At 34.1% G+C, this 23,422-nt stretch overlaps 2 protein-coding genes across 2 annotated transcripts; both read left to right on the top strand.

The window, feature by feature from the left end:
• The first annotated feature begins 14,961 nt into the window (after nucleotides 1-14,961).
• LOC145140854 (NAD(P)-binding Rossmann-fold superfamily protein) lies at nucleotides 14,962-17,719 on the top strand. Its single transcript, XM_079074235.1, has 3 exons — nucleotides 14,962-15,057; nucleotides 15,195-15,263; nucleotides 16,702-17,719. The coding sequence occupies exons 1-3, from the start codon at nucleotides 15,032-15,034 to the stop codon at nucleotides 17,507-17,509; spliced, it is 903 nt and encodes a 300-aa protein (XP_078930361.1). The 5' UTR covers nucleotides 14,962-15,031; the 3' UTR covers nucleotides 17,510-17,719.
• A 4,249-nt stretch (nucleotides 17,720-21,968) lies between these two features.
• On the top strand, nucleotides 21,969-22,337 carry LOC145138913 (uncharacterized). Its single transcript, XM_079072914.1, has one exon. It carries the CDS (start codon nucleotides 21,969-21,971, stop codon nucleotides 22,335-22,337), a length of 369 nt encoding a protein of 122 aa, XP_078929040.1.
• The last annotated feature ends 1,085 nt before the right edge of the window (nucleotides 22,338-23,422 follow it).

The following is a 23,422-nucleotide window of genomic DNA, read 5'->3' as shown; positions in this document are numbered from 1 at the left end:
GCCCTGTATTGTATGAGATTTATTTATACAAAATATCCGAATACACAAAAATAAACTTTACGTCGCAGTACTCAAAACATATAAATATAAAGTTTGGTGGTAAGAACTAATGATAGAGGTTGTGTTCCTAAATACAAGGAGGGAGATGGTTACGCGTAATGGCGGAAATAAGGGATGCCAAAGGAGAGTAGTAGTATATGTTGGGTTTTGGTATACTACAACATCCTATGGTGCACATACAACCCTAAATACTTTGGATCTATGTTTTCACTAATTATACATGCAAATGGTTTCCAAGGTATTAATCTTACAACTAGCATGCATTTAACATAAAATTATAATATACTAGTTAGCATGACATACCTTTTGATGGAGCTTGAATTCTTGGTGGATTTGGCCTTAAAGAGCTTAGCCCCAATAGTGTGGAAGCCTCAAATGGAATCACAACACACCATGGACAAAGGATGAACTTGAGAGAGAATTCCATGCACACAAAAGACACCATGAACTCTAAAAAGATACAAGTGACGATTTTGGGCAATGAAATATCTATTTATATGTGGGATTTCTAGGGTCATGGATATAACCCAAATCCATACCTATGGGTTTTATGATCCATGGTTCATGTGGCTCAACTCTTTATGTATCCATACATAAACTTGGTCCAACATGGATAATAAGCCCAACACATATAAATATAACTAATTATCATAATTAGTCCCCATAGATTTAATTAGTCTCTTTCGACCACTAAATTAATTCCAAATTAATTCTTGATCACTACTAATTAAAACATATGATTTCATATTAATATATTATTACTTATAATATATTAATAAACCATAAATAACCTTCTCTCAAAAGTCCATCCTAACAAATTGTCCTGATGATATGCAACCCAAATGGACCATGCTACTCTCGGGTCGAATACATACCAATAATAGTTATGGGCTTAGACACCTAATCCAACAGTCTCCCACTTGGATAAGTCTAAAACTATTATTCAAGTATGATTCTAAGATCCCGACTAGCAATCGTAGCTCTTAAAGCCGCTATCAAACTCTAAACAAATCAAATGACATGTCCATTAGATAAGGGATCATATATTCCTCCATTCTAGATATCATATGGACTGAGACATGGATTATAATCATTCTCTCTGTCCATTTGTTGTTTCCCGATTTCCGATTTATGACGACTGACTAATTGAACAAATCAAATCAGTCCAGGCCCGACCGAGCACTTACGTTTGTCATCACCAAATCATCGAGGGACCCACAGATATCGCTTTTATCCCGAAGGTAAAAGGAATTGATAAACTTCGACTCATATGGCTTGTTCTACTACTTGTTGAATTATACACAAAGGCACGTTTTATAACATCGAGTTACCAATGCGTTTTCGTGCAATCAATGTATAACCAACTCATAGTAACAACTCATATCTCTAGGTTTGAAGAATATAAGATATTATCGTCTCATGATCACTCGTGATAAAATCCATGAAGTGATTCCAATGAGCGCGGGTTGAATCCAATACTCAGAACTTATGAGCACTCATGAGTGTTGTAGCCCTTTGTCCAACATCTTAGACCTCTACAAGCCAACCCATGACAGTCTTAATTCATATCTACTTCCAACATATGACCGATTGTGGATGGTTTGAATAACTTAGTCATCCAGAACAATGACCTAGTTTATTCTGGAAGTCAAAACATGCAAAATGAAACACAAGAATAATTGAATCGAATATGATATCAAAACCTATGAACATAAATAAAACACCTTTTATTTATCACCATATGATTACACATTATTCATTGTATACTGTTTCAGCTATCAACTTTATTCTTGAATTTAAAACAATAGTTGTCCCATGCTCCAAGCATGTACACTATGTTTTCTAAACACTAGTCATGCCATACACCAAGTATGCATACTATGTTTGTCTATGATCTTTACTTTGTGAAATAGATCAATTGAACATAACTCCAATGATCCTCTTTTCATAGTCCCAAATCCTTACTGCAAATGCAAGAATTCCAAATTCATGCCATTTACTGAAATTTGTTAGATTCTAAACTTATATGCATTGATCATCTTGTAATGATTATGCACAAAGTCAGATAGACTTGACAACAAACATTACAGAACATTCCAAAGGAGATCAACTCCTTGGAAACATCCTTCTTGCATTAAGTTTCCTAATCTTACACACATTGAATAATTTCTAACTTTGAAACATTTCCATATTCCATTTTGACTATCATTTCTGAACAAGAGTTTCCTCCTTACAGATTATGTCAATATGGTCCTTCCAGAATTATCATTATACTTTCAACTGTCCTTGAGCAACCAATCTTTGGTAAACCTTAGATTGTCCTCGACAATTGTTTAATCCTTTTAGTCATATCCAATTCTAGACCTTTTCCCTTCTTAATGCCCCAGGCATTTGGAAAATTTTAGAAAGGATGAATATAGCACATGCAATCGATCCTATATCTGAAGCATATGGGACACGATTCATGATGTATCACATAAAGACTAAACTAGTCTTTTGCTATCATATTTCCATTTCAATTTGCCAAGTTCTCATAATTCAGATTATGAAAAGGGATGTCGTAATCATAATCGAATTTTAGAACGCAAATAATGGACCCTATATTAGAATTTTCTTATGTTGAGCCATTCCAACATAACATTCATATATATACTTGACTAAATACGATTAAAACCTCAATCTAAGCTTTTAGATTTGAGATGAAGTATAATTTCCTCTCCCTTAATTATAGCAAAACAACTTTTTCCCAATTGAAACCTTTTGTTTTCTATAATTAACATTGCTAACTTGCAACCTTTATCATAATTATCATGCTCCCACTAACATGATGATTATTAGCATAACACTTATGCTCCCACTAGCTTTGACATGTACTCAGAAATCAGTTGAACTTCTAGAAAAAACAATACTTTATTGACTTTCTTACCAAAGTTCAGATTTCTGATACTAGATTGCTTTGATAAAACTTTATCAATATCATACACCTTATCTTAGATAGCTCACAGGTGTGTCTAAACAATTTCAGAACTATGAAAAGGGATGCCGTAATCATAGTCTCAATTGTTTAGACCTTTGCCACTTCTCACAAGTCCATGTTAGTGTGCCGGTTAACCACACAGCTCCACTAACGACTTTGAGAATGCAAATATCACAATTGCTATCTACTTCAAATCTACTTGGTGGAAGTGTTTCCTCACCATCATTTTCATGAATCGGAGAGAAACCTTATGACCCTTAGATTTAATGATGTATGTGTTCTTATCCATGTGAATTGTCAAAACCATAGTCACAAGACAAGGATAATGACAAATCCAAACTCATATGGACTGAACTCAATCTTAATTTCTTGCCACCTGGCAGCTCAAGGGCCTGCCATTGCTTCCAAGTTGTTGTGCAACCAATTGAGAACTCTAAGAACTCATATGCAAAGCCAACTTTAACTGGAATGGGCACAGAATATGTCAACACGATAGGTTATAAACCTCAAGTCGTGTGCTAGTGAAGAACTTCAGGTTTTATTCTTGATTAGTTCTTGAGACTTTCAAGACCTTTAAGACTCCCACTGTCCTCTTGACATATAAGACTTTCTTGTCAGGTATTCAAGAGATAGTGTGGATTCTAATCAAGACAAACACTTCACACAATTGGCATTAGTTGGTCTTTGTTTTATCCAAAACATCACAACTTACCAATTTCAAATGTACAAGAGTAGAAAACTTTTACTCTTACATTTGATAAGTGTTTTAAACCTTCTTTAAGACATGTCACTCAAGTTACAATCTTAGAGTATAACTCTAAGAATTGTTTTTGGAATGAAGTATGAATCATCTTCTTGATTTAACCACTTCAATAATTCATAACTCCTCTTCTTAACTATCAGAATGCACTTAGAGGATGAAGTGTGATAAGGTCTCAAAATCATTAAGATGGTCTTAAAACATGATACTAAAGTACTCTCCCATCTTTTCAGATTTGAGAAACTTTTATCTTTCTGCCTAAATTGATTCTTCTTATTCGCTCTGCCATACATTAGAACATTTTCCAATGTCTCAGAATTACACTTAAGCTTGTAAGTATAACCATATTTACTGAGCTATAGTAAATTATGACGAATAGTCTTATCGATCTTTTGTGGTGGACTCTGACCAGTGCACAAGAATGTGTACCCGATCCCTTAGTCCTTCACTTGACTCACACACCCATGTGAACAAGTAGTTAGTCTTAATTTTTCCAATGCTCGAAAGTTCTCATTCATCATGTTATACAACTTGCATGATTCCAAGTTTCTATCCAACTGAAACTTGGGTGATGAGAATATTTCCTTATTTGGTAAATCTAGACACTACCACAAATGAAAGAATCAAATTCATATTTCCACTCTTGCTCTTAATGGAATCTTATAAGCAACACAGATTTTCACAAATGCCATTGTAAGGATATTTTAAAATAAATAAAATCAAAAGATTTACCTTTTATTTTAAAACTTTGCGGAAAAGCTTATCCTTACAATCCATATGAAGACTTGTTGTTATCTATTCCTAAGCAAAATATCATAACTCCTAAGAAGTAACTCAAGAATCCGATCTTCAAACTATGCGATAGAAATCCATCTACGCGATCAGATTCAGTATATTCTTTCTTTAAGTTTCTTCACTTTTTCTTTGATTCTTAAAACATCAACATGTGACCCAGTCACATAATGTATCAAGAATCTCAGAATAGAAACTTAGCAGAGTTAGATAGTGGACTTTACCTGAAGTAGAGTCAAACTTATTGACTTTAACATCCTTAGGTAAATTTGGCAGCTTCGCAACCAATGCCCATTTCTTTGGCAATATAAACATATGGACCCTTTGGTAATGGGACTATCTCAGACTTAGCTTTTCTCTTTACCATTTGGTCAACCGAGTTGACTATGGCCGATCCATTTCCATTGGGAAGAGAATGCTTTTTTGGATTCCCAGTGTCATCATTGTCAATGTCCATAAAGTTTTTAGGAAGTTGATCTTAGCAAATAGATAAGATCATTAAGGGTCTTGTCATAGTCTGTTTCATAGGTGTTCCAAAATAACTCACTATGTGACTTAGAAAGTAGTTGAGCCACCAACTTTCTCAAGACTTTGACACCCAACTCTCCCGGCTTGTCAATATGTGACTACATCTCCAAGATGTGATCACACATTGACCTTTGCTTGCCAATAGGGCTTGAGTGACCTTAAACTTTTCAGGAACTTGTGGGTTAGGGAGAATAATTGGAGGAGGTGAAAGAAGTATGATTTCCATGGGACATCATCTTCATTTAGGAAAGCTTGTTTCAAGAGATTTGGGAAGATCATAAATGTCTAAACCAGACATCTTTTGGGAGATACTCAAGATAGCTGATTTAAAGTCCTTAATATAACACCCAATATGAAATATTAAGGCTAGGACCCAACACAATACTTTTATAACTTGGAAGAGGGATGCCGTAATCCAAGCTATAAAATATTTGAAGGTAGGCGAATGACGATTCACTAATTTCCACCATGAAAACGAAATATATATTATTAGGTTTTAATTGGTTTTTGAAACTCCTAGATCTTTGAGATTCATTGAACTGTTCAATGACATGTTTTAATCTCGAGCGTGCCCTTCAGGTTTTGTGACTGGGATGCCGAGGATCACAAAACAAGGTGTGAAGTAACCATGCAAATTACTTGGTACCCTTAAGTGTTTACCCCTCAATCGATGTGCCGGTTAACCACACACGCTCCATCGATACTATGATAAACATTAGGTTACCCTTTGCCTACCTTGTTAAATACGAGTTAGTGTGCCGGTTAACCACACACGCTCCACTAACCGACTTAAACAAAGTGCAAAGTGTAATTTCATGGATTACCACCTTATTCACTTTTTCCTAAGTAACTAAGATTGGGTATTTATAAAAGGTTTAGTTACTTAGTATTTATCATTAATACTTTTAATGAAGGGAGAATTATAGTCCTTGTCCTACCCGTTCGGCTAACGACCCTCCACCGGTCAAGGAAGCGGTGGGTGAGAGTGGACACCCATTAAACTGCCATTTTATAGGCAGTAACCTTATACCCCCCTTATAGATCGGCTTCGTGAATGAGGCCTACTAACGGTAAGACTGACTTTGTTCTTATACATATATATATATATATATATATATATATATATATATATATATATATATAAGTATTACTATTAATATTATAATAGTATAAGGGTGTATTTTTAAACATTTAAAATACTTGGTGATTTAATCTATTAATTAAACTATACTCTTAATTTAATTAAACTTAAACCATGTCTTTATGGAATTATTAACTCTTTCAATTAGACACTTTAATTAATTTAATGAAGTCCATAAAGTTTGAACTTTAACTTTTAAAATTCTTGGGTTTGGAATTAAAGTGTATATGGGGTTTGACTTTACAAATTCCAAAACTTGAGGACAAGTTTTGAACAATTCAAAAAACTTATGGTTTCCATAACTTATGAATTTTAAAGTGGTTTAATGGAAAAAACCCTTCAAGTTTCATAACTTGTAGACAAGTTATGGAAGACTTTAAAAACATTAAAAATGTGACTCTTCATTTTTTCATAACTTATGGAATTTTTATGGGTTTTAAAATTCATAAATGTGACTTTTCATGTAACTTGAGGACAAGTTACAAAAACACATATTATGAACAACTTCAAGATTAATTTGGATTGAAAACAACTATCTCATAATTTTTCCTATTAATCTAAACAAACTCATAAACATGAACATTCATAATCAACATTTTTCAAGCATCATATAAATATGTATAAAACTTGAAACTTTGATTATTATCCTTTATTTGGATGAGAATAAACATTACCATAGTATCAAAAAACAAATTTTATGAACAAAAACACTTTGCGGTAATGATTCTAATCCAAAACAGGCCAAAAAAACTCGAAGATAAGCTGTCAGGGGGTCCAACTCGTCGAGTGCATGAACCAACTCGACGAGTTGGATGAATTTGTTCATGGACTCGTCGAGTCTGCTGTCCCGACAGCAAAAAAATCGATTTTTTTCAGTTTTTTTTTCCAGCAACTTGCATCAAGTATAATTGAAAACAACCCATGGCTCTGATACCACTGTTGGGTTTTGGTATACTACAACATCCTATGGTGCACATACAACCCTAAATACCTTGGATCTATGTTTTCACTAATTATACATGCAAATGGTTTCCAAGGTAATAATCTTACAACTAGCATGCATTTAACATAAAATTATAATATACTAGTAAGCATGACATACCTTTTGATGGAGCTTGAATTCTTGGTGGATTTGGCCTTAAAGAGCTTAACCCCAATAGTGTGGAAGCCTCAAATGGAATCACAACACACCATGGACAAAGGATGAACTTGAGAGAGAATTTCATGCACACAAAAGACACCATGAACTCTAAAAAGATACAAGTGGCGATTTTGGGCAATGAAGTATCTATTTATATGTGGGATTTCTAGGGTCATGGATATAACCCAAATCCATACCCATGGGTTTTATGATCCATGGTTCATGTGGCCCAACTCTTTATGTATCCATACATAAACTTCGTCCAACATGGATCATAAGCCCAACACATATAAATATAACTAATTATCATAATTAGTCCCCATAGATTTAATTAGTCTCTTTCGACCACTAAATTAATTCCAAATTAATTCTTGATCACTACTAATTAAAACATATGATTTCATATTAATATATTATTACTTATAATATATTAATAAACCATAAATAACCTTCTCTCAAAAGTCCATCCTAACAAATTGTCCTGATGATATGCAACCCAAATGGACCATGCTACTCTCGGGTCGAATACATACCAATAATAGTTATGGGCTTATACACCTAATCCAACAGTATATAGGTAATTACAAGCCAATAGTGAAATATGGTTTGTCACGGAATGTCAATATGTGAATGATGTCATGCATCATCCAAAGTTTTAGAACTTCGGTACTGATTGTTTGTATTGAGAAGTCTAAATATATGATTTGATATTTTATATGGTAACTTATATATTTTTCTCCAAAATCGTGAACAATAAGAATAATAATAATTCTTTTTGAAAAAATGGCATTAAAGAAACTAATTTTTCTTTCTTTATAAAATTGTATACCATGTTTTTTTTTCTCAAATTTGACATTTAATTTTTTGTTCAAAATCGAACATTATTTTGCCAAATTCGTTCGATATATATATATATATATATATATATATATATATATATATATATATATATATATATATATATATATATACCTCTGCGATGTCTGTTGTCATATATATATATATATATATATATATATATATATATATATATATATATATATATATATATATATATATATACCTCTGCGATGTCTGTTGTCATTTGTGTGATATTGACTATTAAGATTAACATGAGTTTGTGATCAGGGGCGGATTCATAATAGATCCTAGGGTATCCTGGGATGTATTTCAAAAAAAATTCAGTACTGTAATTTTTTTAGAAAAATTTTGTTTTATGTAGTGTGTATATATATATATATATATATATATATATATATATATATATATATATATATATATATATATATATATATATATGTTTAGGGAGCTAATAACATAAGTTGTAGTTGGTTTAGATGGTTAATGTGTTAGAGGGTGTTTCTGGAGATTGCAAGTTTAAATCTTCTTTCAAACATTTACTTTTTTTTGCAGCTCCTTTTATATAGCTTTATATGGATTATACCTATTGTATTATGATGTTGTGAAAATTAAATACAAGTACTAAGTTGTCTAACTGGTAAAACGCTAATCTTTTAACTTTGATGTCCCTATTTCAAATCTTGGCCTTTACATAAGAGTTTTTCAACTTGTTTTTTAAAATTCTAAATTGTCCCACATCGTTCATAACATAAAACATAGCTCGTATACATCTGTTATATAAGCAACATAAGCTTCTCAATTCTCAACAAGTTAAAATTTCGAATGAGTTTGGGTTTAAACCTGAAACCGAGTTTTGGAAACCGAAAAACTGACCATCAGATTGAGATACCCCTTTACTTTGACCCTGACTCCGCCACTGTTTGTGATAGTTGCATGCATTGCATTCTTTATATGAATTGTGTTTCCTTAACCACCCATTTCTTAAAGTATAAAATTGTCATATGTTGTTTGACGAGGTTAATGAACCCAAGCCTTTATGGTGTTTATAATATTTTTCGGAGGTTTGGTTCAAGTAAGTCGGATTGCTATCTCTTACTCCAAATAAATCGACCTCGGGTAGCTTACTAGGAAATTTCATTGCATAACTTATTTTGATGTGTGCTCATATTAAAAAAAATGAAAGATTTAGAGGTGTGAGACATTTAGAAGGCCTCGTTGTATGCGAAACTTAATCCTTGTTTTGATACCTATTCACACCTCGTACTTTGAATTAAACTGTGACATCCCCATTTTCACGGCCAGAAAAGACCGATTTTGTTTATGCTTTATAAAAATCAGAGTACTTCTTTTGATAAAAATGTTGCGGAATTTGTTCCCAGTAAAACATGATAAGTACGTTATCAAAGCATTTCCGAATAAAAGTATTTTTATTCCTTTTAAAACATTTGGGATGTCATCGTCAATACAGAAACATAAGCATAAACAGAACTTACATTCATTATCACTAGTGATTTATATCTCCTTAATCTCTCAGTGTGACTTCATATCAACACCTGTGATATAAATAAACTAAGTGGGTCAGGTTGGGAAACCTGGTGAGTACATAGGGTTTTCAACCCACAATAATATAATTATTATGTTTAATCATCAAACAATCAATCAACCCAATTACCCATCCCCATTATCTTATTTACTATTAAAGATCTACCCTAAGAATCAACTATTTCTCGTTCATTCATTCCTAAGGATTATCCTAAGGAATAGGCACGAAATCCATCGTTGCTAATGACACATATGTCAAGCACAGCTACTAATATTATCACTTAGGCGCATCTGTCAGAATTGTGACATTCCTTATGAGGCGCATCTGTCGGTATTGTCCCTTAGGCGCATCTATCGGGGTTATGAGGTTCTCTATTAGGCGCTTCTGCCGGTAGAGTCCTTTAGGCGCATCTGCCAGGGTTATCTCGTTTATTGACAGTATCGTTTCCGAGAATCCACTCGCAATACATGTCAATGGGTTTTTTATCTCGTTTATCGACAGTATCGTTTCCGAGAATCCACTCGCAATACATGTCAATGGGTTTTTTATCTCGTTTATCGACAGTATCGTTTCCGAGAATCCACTCGCAATACATGTCAATGGATTTTTTTTAGAGTACAGCTGGTGAATACACAATTCAAATAACACCTACAGGTTGCGATGCTGCTAGTGTTCCACTGGACTGTCTAGAATAGTCCGTGGTTGTCATCCATACTCTGCTAGATGAGGGGGCCAACACTTGGGTAAAAGGCTTCTCTCATGGTTCACCTCTCACCCTTATCTCATGGTCTATATCACCTCTCCTCGTTTTGTTTTTGTCACACACCAACTATTTCATCTACCCATGTTTTACCCAACACATTTTGTAGATATAAAATACATATACAATTTAAATAATTTAAAACATGTATAAAAATCTTTCACCCAGCATAGACGGCAAGTATACAGACAATATGCACACATAACATGTATTTTATATTAAATACTTCATATCTATGTGTAAGATGAAAGTAACTATGCACTCACTTGATAAGGTGGTGACTCGGTACTCGGACAACGCTTCGTTTACTTTAAAATTATTTCTTTCGACGAAACCTAGTATTATTACCACTAGATTTTAGTCTAATATTTACTGTGACTAATTATTAGTCTTATTATTATTATTATTATTATATAAGCGTTTAAACAATACTTTCCAACCACTATGTACAGACAGGGGTCAGACATAAAACACCGGAGGGCAGGACCATTTTGGCATATAGCACTTCTGAAATCCAACAACCCTATGCGGCCCTTTAAACCAGATTCTCCGTACCGCGAGTAGTTAAAAAGATATTATAACGACACTTATATAAGTCATAATAATAGCTCAAATATTTATTATAAGTTCATAATAACAATACTAATTTTAAATATAAGCTATATTAAAATAGGTAAGCATAAATTACTTATAAGGGGGTTTTAGCTAGGAGTCGGGCTCTGCAGGGGCAGAACTTCGTCGCTGAATCTTTCTAAGAAAGATTCGTGCGGCGCTTCAGCGCTCACCTTACTATACTAAAACTACAGAAAGAGAAGTCGAATCACGAGGGACCGAAATACTCGGGGGATAAAAAGAGAAAGACTCTTGACTCAAGAGAATTGTGCAAGAAATATGAGAGCCCAAGCCTCTTATTTATAGTAATTGAATTTACAAAAACTACCCTCCATAATTATTTAATGACCTTATAGTTATATAAACGACTAAACACCCCTTCATAATACTATTTTAAATAGATTTAACGATATTTGTACTAAACTAATGTCGAAAGTACTCAACACTAGTCTTATAATAACCGCATCGTCGATACCTTTCTAATGATATATACATTTGTATATATATGTGTACGTATATATGATTTATACTTTATTTTAATACGTAAATATGCTATTATAATTTGTAACTCGTTCATACGAACTCCATTTTTGACGTTATTTATATCCACGCGTTGGTATTTACGAGTACTACAACTTTCATTTAGACGCCGTCAGCTAATTCTCATTCTATCTCAGATTTACAAAACTGTATCGAATTTATCGCCCTCGAAGAGTAGGGACCAAGTTTCGTCCATATCTTTAACATACGAGCTCTACTCTCGACATTCTTTATATCCACGTGTAGGTAAAAACAATATCTAAAACTTTCATTTAGAATCCGTCGGCTAATTCTCGACCGATCTTAAATTTAACAGTAGGAGGAGATTATACTGTTAAATGTCCGCGTAAAATTCATAACTTCTACATACGGACTCCGTTTTCGTCTGTCTTTCTACCGTTGAGTTCCTATTAATGAGATATTCAACTCTCATTTAGGTCGAGTAGGCCAAAAACCGCTCGAACTAAAATTCGAGTTTCGGGGCGTGCACTGCTATGCCAAATCTTAGAAAATTCATAACTTCCTCATACGAAGTCAGATTTGGCCGTTCTTTTTTTTGTATGTTCTCGGTTTAACGTATACTACAAATTTTGTTTAGATCACTATAGCTAAAAAGTCTTCTACCGTAAATTCACTATTTACGTCTCCCGGTGCCGTGCCGGTTTTGCCGTAAAACTTCGACGAGCCATAACTTCTTCGTTATAACTCGGATTTCGGCGTTCTTTATATGTACGGAACCCTTGTAACATATATTACAACTTGGCTAAGATTAATTCTTCTAAATAATCTTCCATCAAAAACTCATTTTTGATGCTCATCGTCTCTAAATTGACTAGCCCAGATCTGCGGGCGTTACATAAACTATTAACTTGAGCACTTTTGGGACCGTTTATTTATGGAAAACTTTACGAAATTGTGAAGTTTTATTTTTTTTTTAATATTTAAACATGTTTTAATTCACTGTTTTAAATTCACCTGGCAAAGGATGTAACAATCCCGCAAATCGGACATAATAAGTCGTAGACATAAATCAATTTGTTTACCAGACTTTTTCTAACAGGAAACTGTTCATAAGCAATCTCCAAACAAAATTATTTATCTTTTCTAGGCACATAAGGATTCCACTTAGTGACACCATTCTTACCTGGTAAGAAAAAAAATCATCAAGTGTTTTTTCTTACAACATTTATTGATAAAGCATCTAACTTCCAATACTACGAGTCAACTATCATATGAACTAAATTTTTGAAGAGTATGCAATAGGTCCTCGAATTGGGTGTGTTCAGCTCCACACCTAATTTGTCTCCTGTAGGGATGAGCAAAGGAACCGATCCGGTTGGAACCAGCCCGGGAACCGAACTTGGTGGAAAATAGGAACCGAACCGGACCGCCGGTTCTACCGGTTCTGGTTCTACCGGTTCTTGTCGTGTCTTCAAATGTTGGAACCGGTCCTCGAAAAATAGCAACATACGGTTTCGGTTTTTGCCGGTTCTACCGGTTCCCGGTTCCAAAAATCCACAAAAATATTGTCCCGGTCCCGGCCCGACCGGTTCCATCGGGTACCGTTTCCGGCCGGTTCCCCGATCCATATGCTCATCCCTAGTCTCATGTGTTTCCATGTCCTATGCAACTCATTCTAATTATCCTTAATATAGCAATCCCTATATTAACTCAAGAAAAAACAATATGTGGAACTTAGATTATAAATCCACACATCAAGCTTAATATCTATCCAAAAACCTGATAGAATTACCATCTCCCACATGTTTCACCAAAACATAATGAGGAATTAAGTCTCGACTAAGAGAATTGATTATACAGGCTCAAACTCTATTCTTTCGCACCTAAGACTCACCAAACCAAAACTCCCCATTACCCCACGCATGGTTGAAACTCTCCAAACTCCCTATATCAATTCCATTTTTATGTTTGAAGGTCATAACCAAATCCTCATAGAGGGTACTAATTCTAACAAAATGTTATGATTCTTGAATTTCTTCAAAATTTGAGTGTTTTTTGTATCATTTATCACTAACATGGAGGCTAAAGATCATTTGTGAATGACATATAATATGGGAACATGAGAACAATTTTAGTTCGTTAGACTTGCAAGATCAAGTGCTAAGGGTCATAATTGTCGATTGGTACATAATTAAAAATATTTTTGTAATATAATAAATTACATTCAAGGTTAGATTAGTCGATTTAATTCAACACATTTTACTTTGTATTTAGGTAATTTTGAATTTTCTTAACTCACCATGTAGCATTTAGAACTTTGGAAGCCATCAATCGATTATATAGAATAATGGGTATTAAATGTGAAAGTTAATATAGGAAATACATATTTTTTTTAGTGAGAAGTGATTTGTCCGCAACAATTTTTTTTCTATATACAATAATTTATGTTTTATAAAGTTATACAATACAATATTTTAAAACATAAATGTTATGTATGAAAAAAAAATTGTATATGAATCAACTCTCTTTTTTAATTGATTCTTATATGAAAAACATTCATCATCATCGGTTTTTTTTTAAAGTCAATTAAATGAAATGAAGAATGGATGTTTTCAAACTGGAAGTTACATATTGAAATCGTCTTGTACATTTGAAAGGAGTGGATCATATGGAATAATGATTTTTAAATGTGGAAATTCAACATTGAAACACATTCTCAATTAGTACATAATTTTGTTTAATGGAAAACTCTATTGTATAGTTCGATCATTTTTTTACTTTTTTGAAAACTCAATTAATTACATTCAAGAATGTGGGTGTTCAAATACTACCTATGGCTATTTACTCAAAGAATCTGAAAATAGTTTTGGTCTGTTAATTAAATGAGAACTACCTTATATATATATATATATATATATATATATATATATATATATATATATATATATATATATATATACTAAAGTACAATTATATCCTTCTGATTTAATTTAATAATGAATTGTCGATACAACACAACCATAATATTCAAAAGAAAATTACCATTGTTATGTTGTAAGTAATCAATGGTACTACTGATCAGTACTTATCAAACATGTTTGACTATCAAATATCAACATATAGGTTTCGGTTAGTAAATTTGATTACCTTACTATATATGTAAATCCAAGACATATGGCATCCCATGTGAATATATATATATATATATATATATATGGCATCCCATGTGAATATATATATATATATATATATATATATATATATATATATATATATATATATATCACCATTTTATGCTTTGCAGTGTCTTTGGTTCTCTACTAAAGGTGTGTTGTAGGTGTAATCAAGACCAAAGATGCTTAGATCAATCAGATCCACTTGGTGAGTATTTTCTTCTACTTGATCTATCTAATCTCTCTCGCTCTCTCTCTCTCTCACACACACACACACACACAAAGAGACAGACACATAGACACTTTCATACTTGAGATTTTTCTTGTTTTGGGTTTGTCATGAAGCATCTCCATTTCAAGAGGTCTGGGTGCACCAAGTTTCCAATTTAGGAGTTTCTCTGCTCAGTTTCCAAGGTTTGTTTCTTATTCTACGATCAACAATAACTCTAACCGATGTTTGTATGCATAACCGGGCCGGTTTGTCTCGTAGCTTTTTGTCTGTTTTTAAAACTATATAATAATTAATATAATATATGTAATTATAGAATCATATTATTAAAATAATAATGCAGGTCTTTAAAATAAAATAATTTAAGAAATTATAAAAATTTGATTCATTTGACAACCCTTACCTGATGGCCCATTTTAATTTTAATTAAGATTGTAGATCTTACTCATGACTTGTTATAGTTGATCATAGAAACTTGAATATATATATATATATATATATATATATATATATATATATATATATATATATATATATATATCGTACTTAGGTAAAAAATGTAAAATAAAACAAAATAATTGGATGAGACTGCAAGTGGATGGAGTGCATGACAGGTTCAAGTCCAACACATGTTTGTAGACCACTTGGGAGCAGGTCTACAATAGTTTCAATCAAAGATTCTCCATATAAAAACAATACACTTATCAAATCGGAAAAAGGAATAATCTTTTTTGATGTTTCAAATGTTTGTTATACTTTTTTAATTTCAACTCGCCTAAAATAATGCATATAGTTAACTTTTGATATTTTATATGATAATACCAACTATATCTATTAAAGACTTAAAGTTGTGTTTTGCGTACAAAAGATTGGTTTACTATTTGAATTTTATTGTAATTTAATATTTAGTGAAAATTTCATCTTTGTCAACCTGAGGTCTCTTTGCTTTCATCCTTTGCAACCACAATATAAGTAAATCCAACCCTTTCAACCTAAAACCTTTAAGAACAATATCTAATGCATATTATACAAATGAATAAGAAGAAAATAGAGTAGAAGATATAGATTACGTGCTCAACCAACACATTTTTGCAGTAACACCCACCACGTGTTCCAAGATCGGTTTAGGAAATCGATTTAGGTATTTTTAACTTAGACTTATAAATAAGGGTATAATAAGCAACTGATAAAGATATAAAATTATTGTAAAAAGTTTTAAAATGTCAAAAATAAGAATTCAAGACAGATATGATTCAGAGGTATAAGTATTGATAGATACGAGTAGTACAGCCAAATGTTGAGAGTTGAAGTATCTGTAAGTCTTTCTAAAAAATTAAAAATATATATAATATTTAAAATTTAAACGGAACAAATATAATATTTTGATATTTAAAAATACGATATCTAAAATTATAATGTTAAATAAGATAATTTCAAACATAACTTAAATCATCAAACTTTTATGCTGGGTCAAAATTATTTTTATTGTTATTGTTAAGAACGTTTCAAAAATCTTTAAGACTCATAAACATTTTTGCTCAAATTTTATAAAGCATTACCAATCTTTTCTAAAGTGAAAAATCTAACATGAGTGTTATAACTGCTCATGTGTGACCATTACAGACTAGAAGGCAAAGTAGCCTTGATTACCGGAGCAGCAAGTGGCATCGGCAAAGAAACCGCCACCAAATTCATCAGCCATGGCGCCAAGGTGGTAATCGCCGACATCCACCACCATCTCGGCCACTTCACCGCCACACAGCTCGGCCCAAACGCCTCATTCATCTCTTGCAACGTCACCAACGAATCCGACATCGCCAACGCAGTCGATTTCACCGTATCCAAACACGGAAAACTCGACATCATGTACAACAATGCCGGAATCCCATGCCGGACCCCACGCTCCATAGTCGACCTCGACCTCGAGATGTTTGACCGGGTGATGTCGGTCAACGTACGGGGCGTCCTTGCCGGAATCAAGCACGCGTCACGGGTAATGATTCCCCGTGAAAGCGGGTCCATATTGTGTACTGCAAGTGTGACGGGGATTTTAGGAGGAATCGCTCAGCATTCGTATTCGATTTCAAAGTTTACGGTTGTTGGGATTGTGAAATCCTTGGCATCTGAGCTGTCACAACATGGCGTACGGATTAACTGTATATCGCCTTTTGCGATTCCGACGGCATTTGCGATTGATGAGATGAAAGGGTATTTTCCGGAGCTTGACGAAGAAGAACTTGTGAGTATGGTGCGGAATGGAGGGGAGTTCAAGGGGGCTTACTGTGAGCCTGGTGATGTGGCGAATGCTGCTGTTTATCTTGCTTCTGATGAAGCTAAATATGTCAATGGCCATAACTTGGTGGTTGATGGTGGTTTTACATCTACCAAAAGCGCCAAATTTGATGTGCCACTTCCACATAAAGAGCACTGAATAATAAATATTATTATTAGACCAAATGATCGATCATAATAATAATATTTTGTAACTGTATTGCAATATATGGATAGACTAGAGATGGAAGTTAAATTTTATGTGCATATGTCACGAGCCATCCACTAATTCCTTTGACCTATGTTCCTTCAAACTCGTATTATCCCTTGAAAATTGTATGTTGTTGATAAGAATAAATGCTCGATTGAATTTTTGGATATTGGATACTTATTATGGATGCATAAATGGTCCGATTATCCATATATATGTTCGCTCATACAGAGAAACAAATATATATATATATATATATATATATATATATATATATATATATATATATATATATCAAGTATTTTGTTCGATGTGTTAAAGTCGAGATTTATGCACCAAAGTAGGGCTGTTAATCGGGTCAACCCGATCGGGTTTCGGGTTAAACGGGTCGGGTTGTCGATTTTTTTTTTAAAATGAAGTTTTACCCGAAACCCGACCCTATTAAGGTACGGGTTAGCCGGGTTCGGGTTAAGGAAGTAATCTTTGTGCCATTTAATATAAATATACATATATAAGGAAGTAAAATGTAAATTGGTAAAAAAGTTAATTACATGGATTTGTTTGTGAACATACGTACTGTACACAATAGCAATGGAAAATATTGGTCAATTTTCTTTTATAATATTTTGCATTCTTTGATTTTGACGATGTCCCTGTACACCAATTCAAAAGGTTTTACAATGACCGCTTGTATAATTTGGAATGCTTAAAGTATATATGTACATGAATTGTCAAGGTAATCTTAAAATCATAAAAGGGTTGTATCATATGCATTAACTGATGTACATTATGTTTGCATATAGACACCATTAATCGTGTTATTCAGGTTTACCCGAACCTGAAAAAAATAAAAAAACTCAATCCAAAACCCGACCTTATATAATTTTCGGGTTTGTCAAGTTAACCTGAATAACCCGAATATTCTTTTACCCTATTAAACCTGGCCCTATTTATCTAATTCGGGTTCGGCTCGGATCGGGTTCGGGCTTTTTGACACCCTCCACCAAAGCGTGGAATTTCAGTTTTCTAGTAACGGTCTAGTCTAAACCAGTAAGTCCTAACGGGGAGTGGACTTTCTGACATTTTTCATCTTTATTAAAGCCCAATGTAAGACTAAATAAAAGCTGGGCCAAGCAAAGGTGTTTACTGTTAAATGCCTTAAGCCCATGCATAAAAAGGCTTAGAGAGCCTGTAGCTCTTATCATTTCATAGTCATACCATGAAAGTCAAAGAGAGAGAGACAGAGGCTAAACCGGGGCTTGCATCAAATACGTAATGTGAAGCGTGATATTAGTGATAAAAATCAGGGAAATTGAGTAATCTAACTACATTTTAGTTTATATTAACAAAAATAATCAATTTTTTTTTAAAGTAACCATTGTGTCTGGAATAGCCATTTCGGAGCAAACCAAAACGGACCAAACGCACTACTGTAGCTCAATGTTATATATATATATATATATATATATATATATATATATATATATATATATATATATATATATATATATATATATATATATATATATGAGCCCCACACCTTAATCACCTAGAATAAGAATTCTTAATTTTGAAATTTTGAAGCTCGTGATACCCGAATTTAGGATAGAGGTTTTACCATGGATTCATCAAATCAGGTTAGTTTTACTATTTATGTTACTTGCATTTAAGTTTACAAACAATTATTTGTCTTCCAGAATACGTAGATCATGTCCGGAATATCTATTTTTCTTTTAGACATATAAGACCCATATAAATATCTTAAAATGTGTAAAGCATCATCTTTTAGTTAGGAAATAAGTCTAAATGAAACATTACAAAGGATTCTGAAACGGTAATATCACTCCGAAATACAAAGATCAATTTTGGAATGATATTCTGGAATGACAGTCCACAATAAAAATTCAATATTTGTTTTTTTTTTGTTTATCATATTGTTAAATACCATGTATTAGCCCGAAGACGAATTTCCGTGGATGTTATTAAAAAAATGGGTTTTACGGATGAAAATTTTGTATTTCATTTCAGTATCTTTCAGAATTGCATCCGATAAAGGTAAAACCAAATTTTAAAAAAATCAATAAATATTTTATTTATTTTTAATGGTAATATATTAAAATGTTATTTGAATTTTGTTTTGCTGATAAAAAACCAAGATGACGAGTTAGGGAAAAAAAACAAAAAATAAACCACCAAAGGCACCAATAAAATTAAGAAAAAAATCAGAAAGGGTGTTAAAGCTTAAATTGAAAGCAGAAAAAAATCTGAAAGATAGGACCGGGGCAAGTTTAAACGAACCTATTATTATAGACTAGTTGTGAATTTATAATTTTTGTTATGGATACGTTTCTGCAACTTGATTTTAATTTTGGATACATTTATGCAAGGGGGATTTGGTACCCACCCGTGTGCAAAAAGGGTGGAGAGTTTGTATAGATTATAGGAAGTTGAATGTTTCCACCCGTAAATGCCATTTCCCCTTACCATTCATCGATCAAATGCTTGAAAGATTGGTCGGAAAGTCCTACTATTGCTGCCTTGATGGTTTTTCTGGCTTTCATCAAATTTCGGTCGCCCCGGAAGACCAAGAGAAAACCACATTTACATGTCTATTTGGCACCTTTGCGTATAGATGCATGCCCTTTGGTTTGTGCAATGTGCCCCCAACTTTTAAAAGATGCATGGTGAGCATATTTTCAGAGTATGTTGAATATATCATAGAGGTTTTCATGTGTGATTTCACTGTTTATGGAAATTCTTTTGACGAATGTTTGCAAAATCTCACCAAAATCTTACAACGTGCATTGACACACATTTAGTCCTTAATTATGAAAAATGTCATTTTATGGTTGACAAGGGCTTGATACTTGGACATGTGGTGTCTCAAAAGGGCTTAGAAGTAGACAAGGCCAAGATTGATGTGATTAAAAGTTTACCGTACCCGACAAATGTTCAGGAAGTACGTTCTTTTCTTGGCCATGCAGGTTTCTATTGGCGTTTTATCAAGGAATTCTCAAAGATCACGGTTCCGATGTGCCAACTCCTCCAAAAAGATATCGAGTTTAAGTTCACTCAACCATGCAAGGAGGCTTTTGATCATTTGAAAGACCAACTCGCCTCCACCCCCATCATCCAACCACCTAATTGGGATCTCCCGTTTGAGATCATGTGCGATGCGAGCAACACGGCTGTCGGGCATGTACTGGGTCACAAAGTGGATCGAGCACATCATGTGATCTACTATGCATCTAATACTTTAGACGGGGCACAAAGCAATTACACCACAACAGAAAAAGAGTTGTTGGCTATTGTCTTTGCACTAGAGAAGTTCCGAAAATACCTTCTCGAGACCAAAGTGATTATCTATTCGGACCTTGCAGCTATAAAGCACTTACTAATCAATAAATATTTGAAGCCGAGGTTAATACATTGGATGTTGCTTTTGCAAGAGTTTGATATAGAGATCAAGGATAAAAATGGGAAAGAGAATTTGGTTGCAGGTCATCTAAGTCGTATCGTACCACCCGAAGACACCACACTAATCCATGACACATTCCCGAATGAGCATTTGTTCATCACCAAGGAAGATACATGGTATGCGGACATAGTCAACTACTTGGTCACGAATCAATTCCCCCCGGAATCCACACGTTCACAAATGGAAAAAATCAAGAAGGAGGCAAAGAGGTATGTATGGGATGAGCCATGCCTTTGGAAGTATTGCGCGGACCAAATGATCTGAAGGTGTGTTGAGAAAAATAAGGTACAATCCATACTTAACTTTTGTCATTCCTATGCTTGTGGAGGTCATTTCGGACCCCAAAGGAAAGCTAGAAAAGTTTTAGATAGCGGATTTTATTGGCCTACCATTTTTCATGATTCTTATGTGCTATGTGCACATTATGATAAGTGTCAAAAATTCGGGTCCATAAGTTCTATGAGTTAAATGCCCCTTACCCATATCTTAGTTTGTGAAATATTTTACGTGTGGGGCATAGACTTCATAGGACCATTTTCGCCCTCTTTTGTTTGTTCATATATTTTGTTGGCGGTGGACTATGTGTCCAAATGGGTGGAGGCCAAGGCCATCCGTTCTAATGATTCCAAAGTTGTTGTGGATTTCCTTAAATCATAGATTTTCTCCCGGTTTGGCACCCCAAAAGCTCTCATCAGTGATCGCGGAACTCATTTTTGCAACCGAATGCTTGAAGTCGTCTTGAAAAAGTATGGGGGTGACTCATAAAGTATCAACATCCTATCACCCTCAAACCAATGGGCAAGCAGAGGTCTCCAATAGGCAAATCAAAGAATCTTGAAGAAAACAGTCAATCCAAACCGCAAGGACTGGAGTATAAAGTTGGATGATGCCTTATGGGCATGTCGCACTGCTTTCAAGACCCCCATTGGTATGTCCCCATACCGGCTAGTATTTGGGAAACCATGTCGCCTTCCGGTCGAGCTTGAACACAAAGCATTTTGTATTGTGAAGAAATTCAACTTGAATGAAGATGAAGCGGCCAACAAGAGGAAGTTGGACATTCAAGAATTGGAAGAGATCAGAAATGATGCGTATAAGAACGAAATGATTTACAAAGAGAAGACCAAGGCGTATCATGACAAGATGGTCTATCGGAAAACCTTCACAAAGGGTCAAAAGGTGTTGTTATACCATTCAAGATTCAATTTGATATCGGGGAAACTAAGATCGATATGGGTTGGTCCCTTTGTGGTTACAAGTGTCTTTGACCATGGTGCAGTGGAAATCACAAGCCAATAAACCGGGAAGACTTTTAAAGTCAATGAGCATAGATTAAAACCGTATTATGAGGGATTACAAGTAAAGAACGAAGAGATGGAGGTGGTTGAGAGCCACACATACCAAGAATGAAGAATATTCAGGGGCCAAGTCGAGCCAACGACATAAAAAATATGCGGCTAACCGGGAGGCAACCCGAGGGTATTTCCATCTTTTTCCTTAATTTTCCATTTTGTTAACAATATTTTTTAGTTTTATGGTTTCAAGTTGCTTTTCATGTCCAAAAGAGGTTTAAAAATCATTTTTCAGACAGTCAGGGACTTGCGGTTTTGAAATTTGAAAAATAAAAATCGAAAATTTTTGTTGAGCTTACAGAAGATTACACGACCGTGTAAATTCTTGCCTAGTATTTACACGGCCCGTGGAATCGACCAACTCGGGATTTTTCATTGCACCGTTTACACGGGCCGTGGATATTATACCTTACATTTACACGGACCGTGTAAACGCAAAAACAGAGTTGTGCTTTTAAAGAAAAAATCGATTTTTGTTGCCATTCCACTCTAAAAAAAACTGCGACTTCTCTTTTTCCTATTGTCCCCTTCGAAAAACCTCTCAAAAAGGCTCCATCTTCCTCAATTTTGCTCCACTTTTCAAGCTCCAAGGTATGAAAGTCTTCTCGTTTCTTCATCTTCCTTGTCAAGCAACTCAAATACACCCTTGCCATGGCTGGTTTTGGGATTTTGGGCAAACCCTAGAATTTTTGAGTTTCAATTTTCGAACTAATACTTGCAATTTCTTGTAGGATAAGCTTGGGGAAGACTTGGGGAAGCATTGGACATCACTCAAACTCCATTTGCAAGCACAAATTTGGTATAATTTTTCCAACCCTTTTCCTTGTGCATATTGTTAAATTCATGCCTTTGGAGTGAAATTGGGTGAGATTGTTGGGTGTTGTGTGTGCTCTAGTGTTTGCAATTGTCCCTCTATTATACATTGTGTGAAAAATGTTTGTTTCTTTCATTGGAAAATGACATCCCGTGGAAAAAGAGCTCGAGTTGGAACCTCCAATATGGGTGGTCAAGAGGCTCATGATGAGCACGACC

The sequence above is a fragment of the Lactuca virosa genome, chromosome 9 (assembly GCF_052849685.1).
Source record: "Lactuca virosa cultivar CGN04683 chromosome 9, Lactuca_virosa_CGN04683_v6, whole genome shotgun sequence".
Classification (NCBI taxonomy): Eukaryota; Viridiplantae; Streptophyta; class Magnoliopsida; order Asterales; family Asteraceae; genus Lactuca; species Lactuca virosa.
Note: the sequence above shows the minus strand (reverse complement) of the source record. Positions and strands in the feature narration are given on the sequence as shown.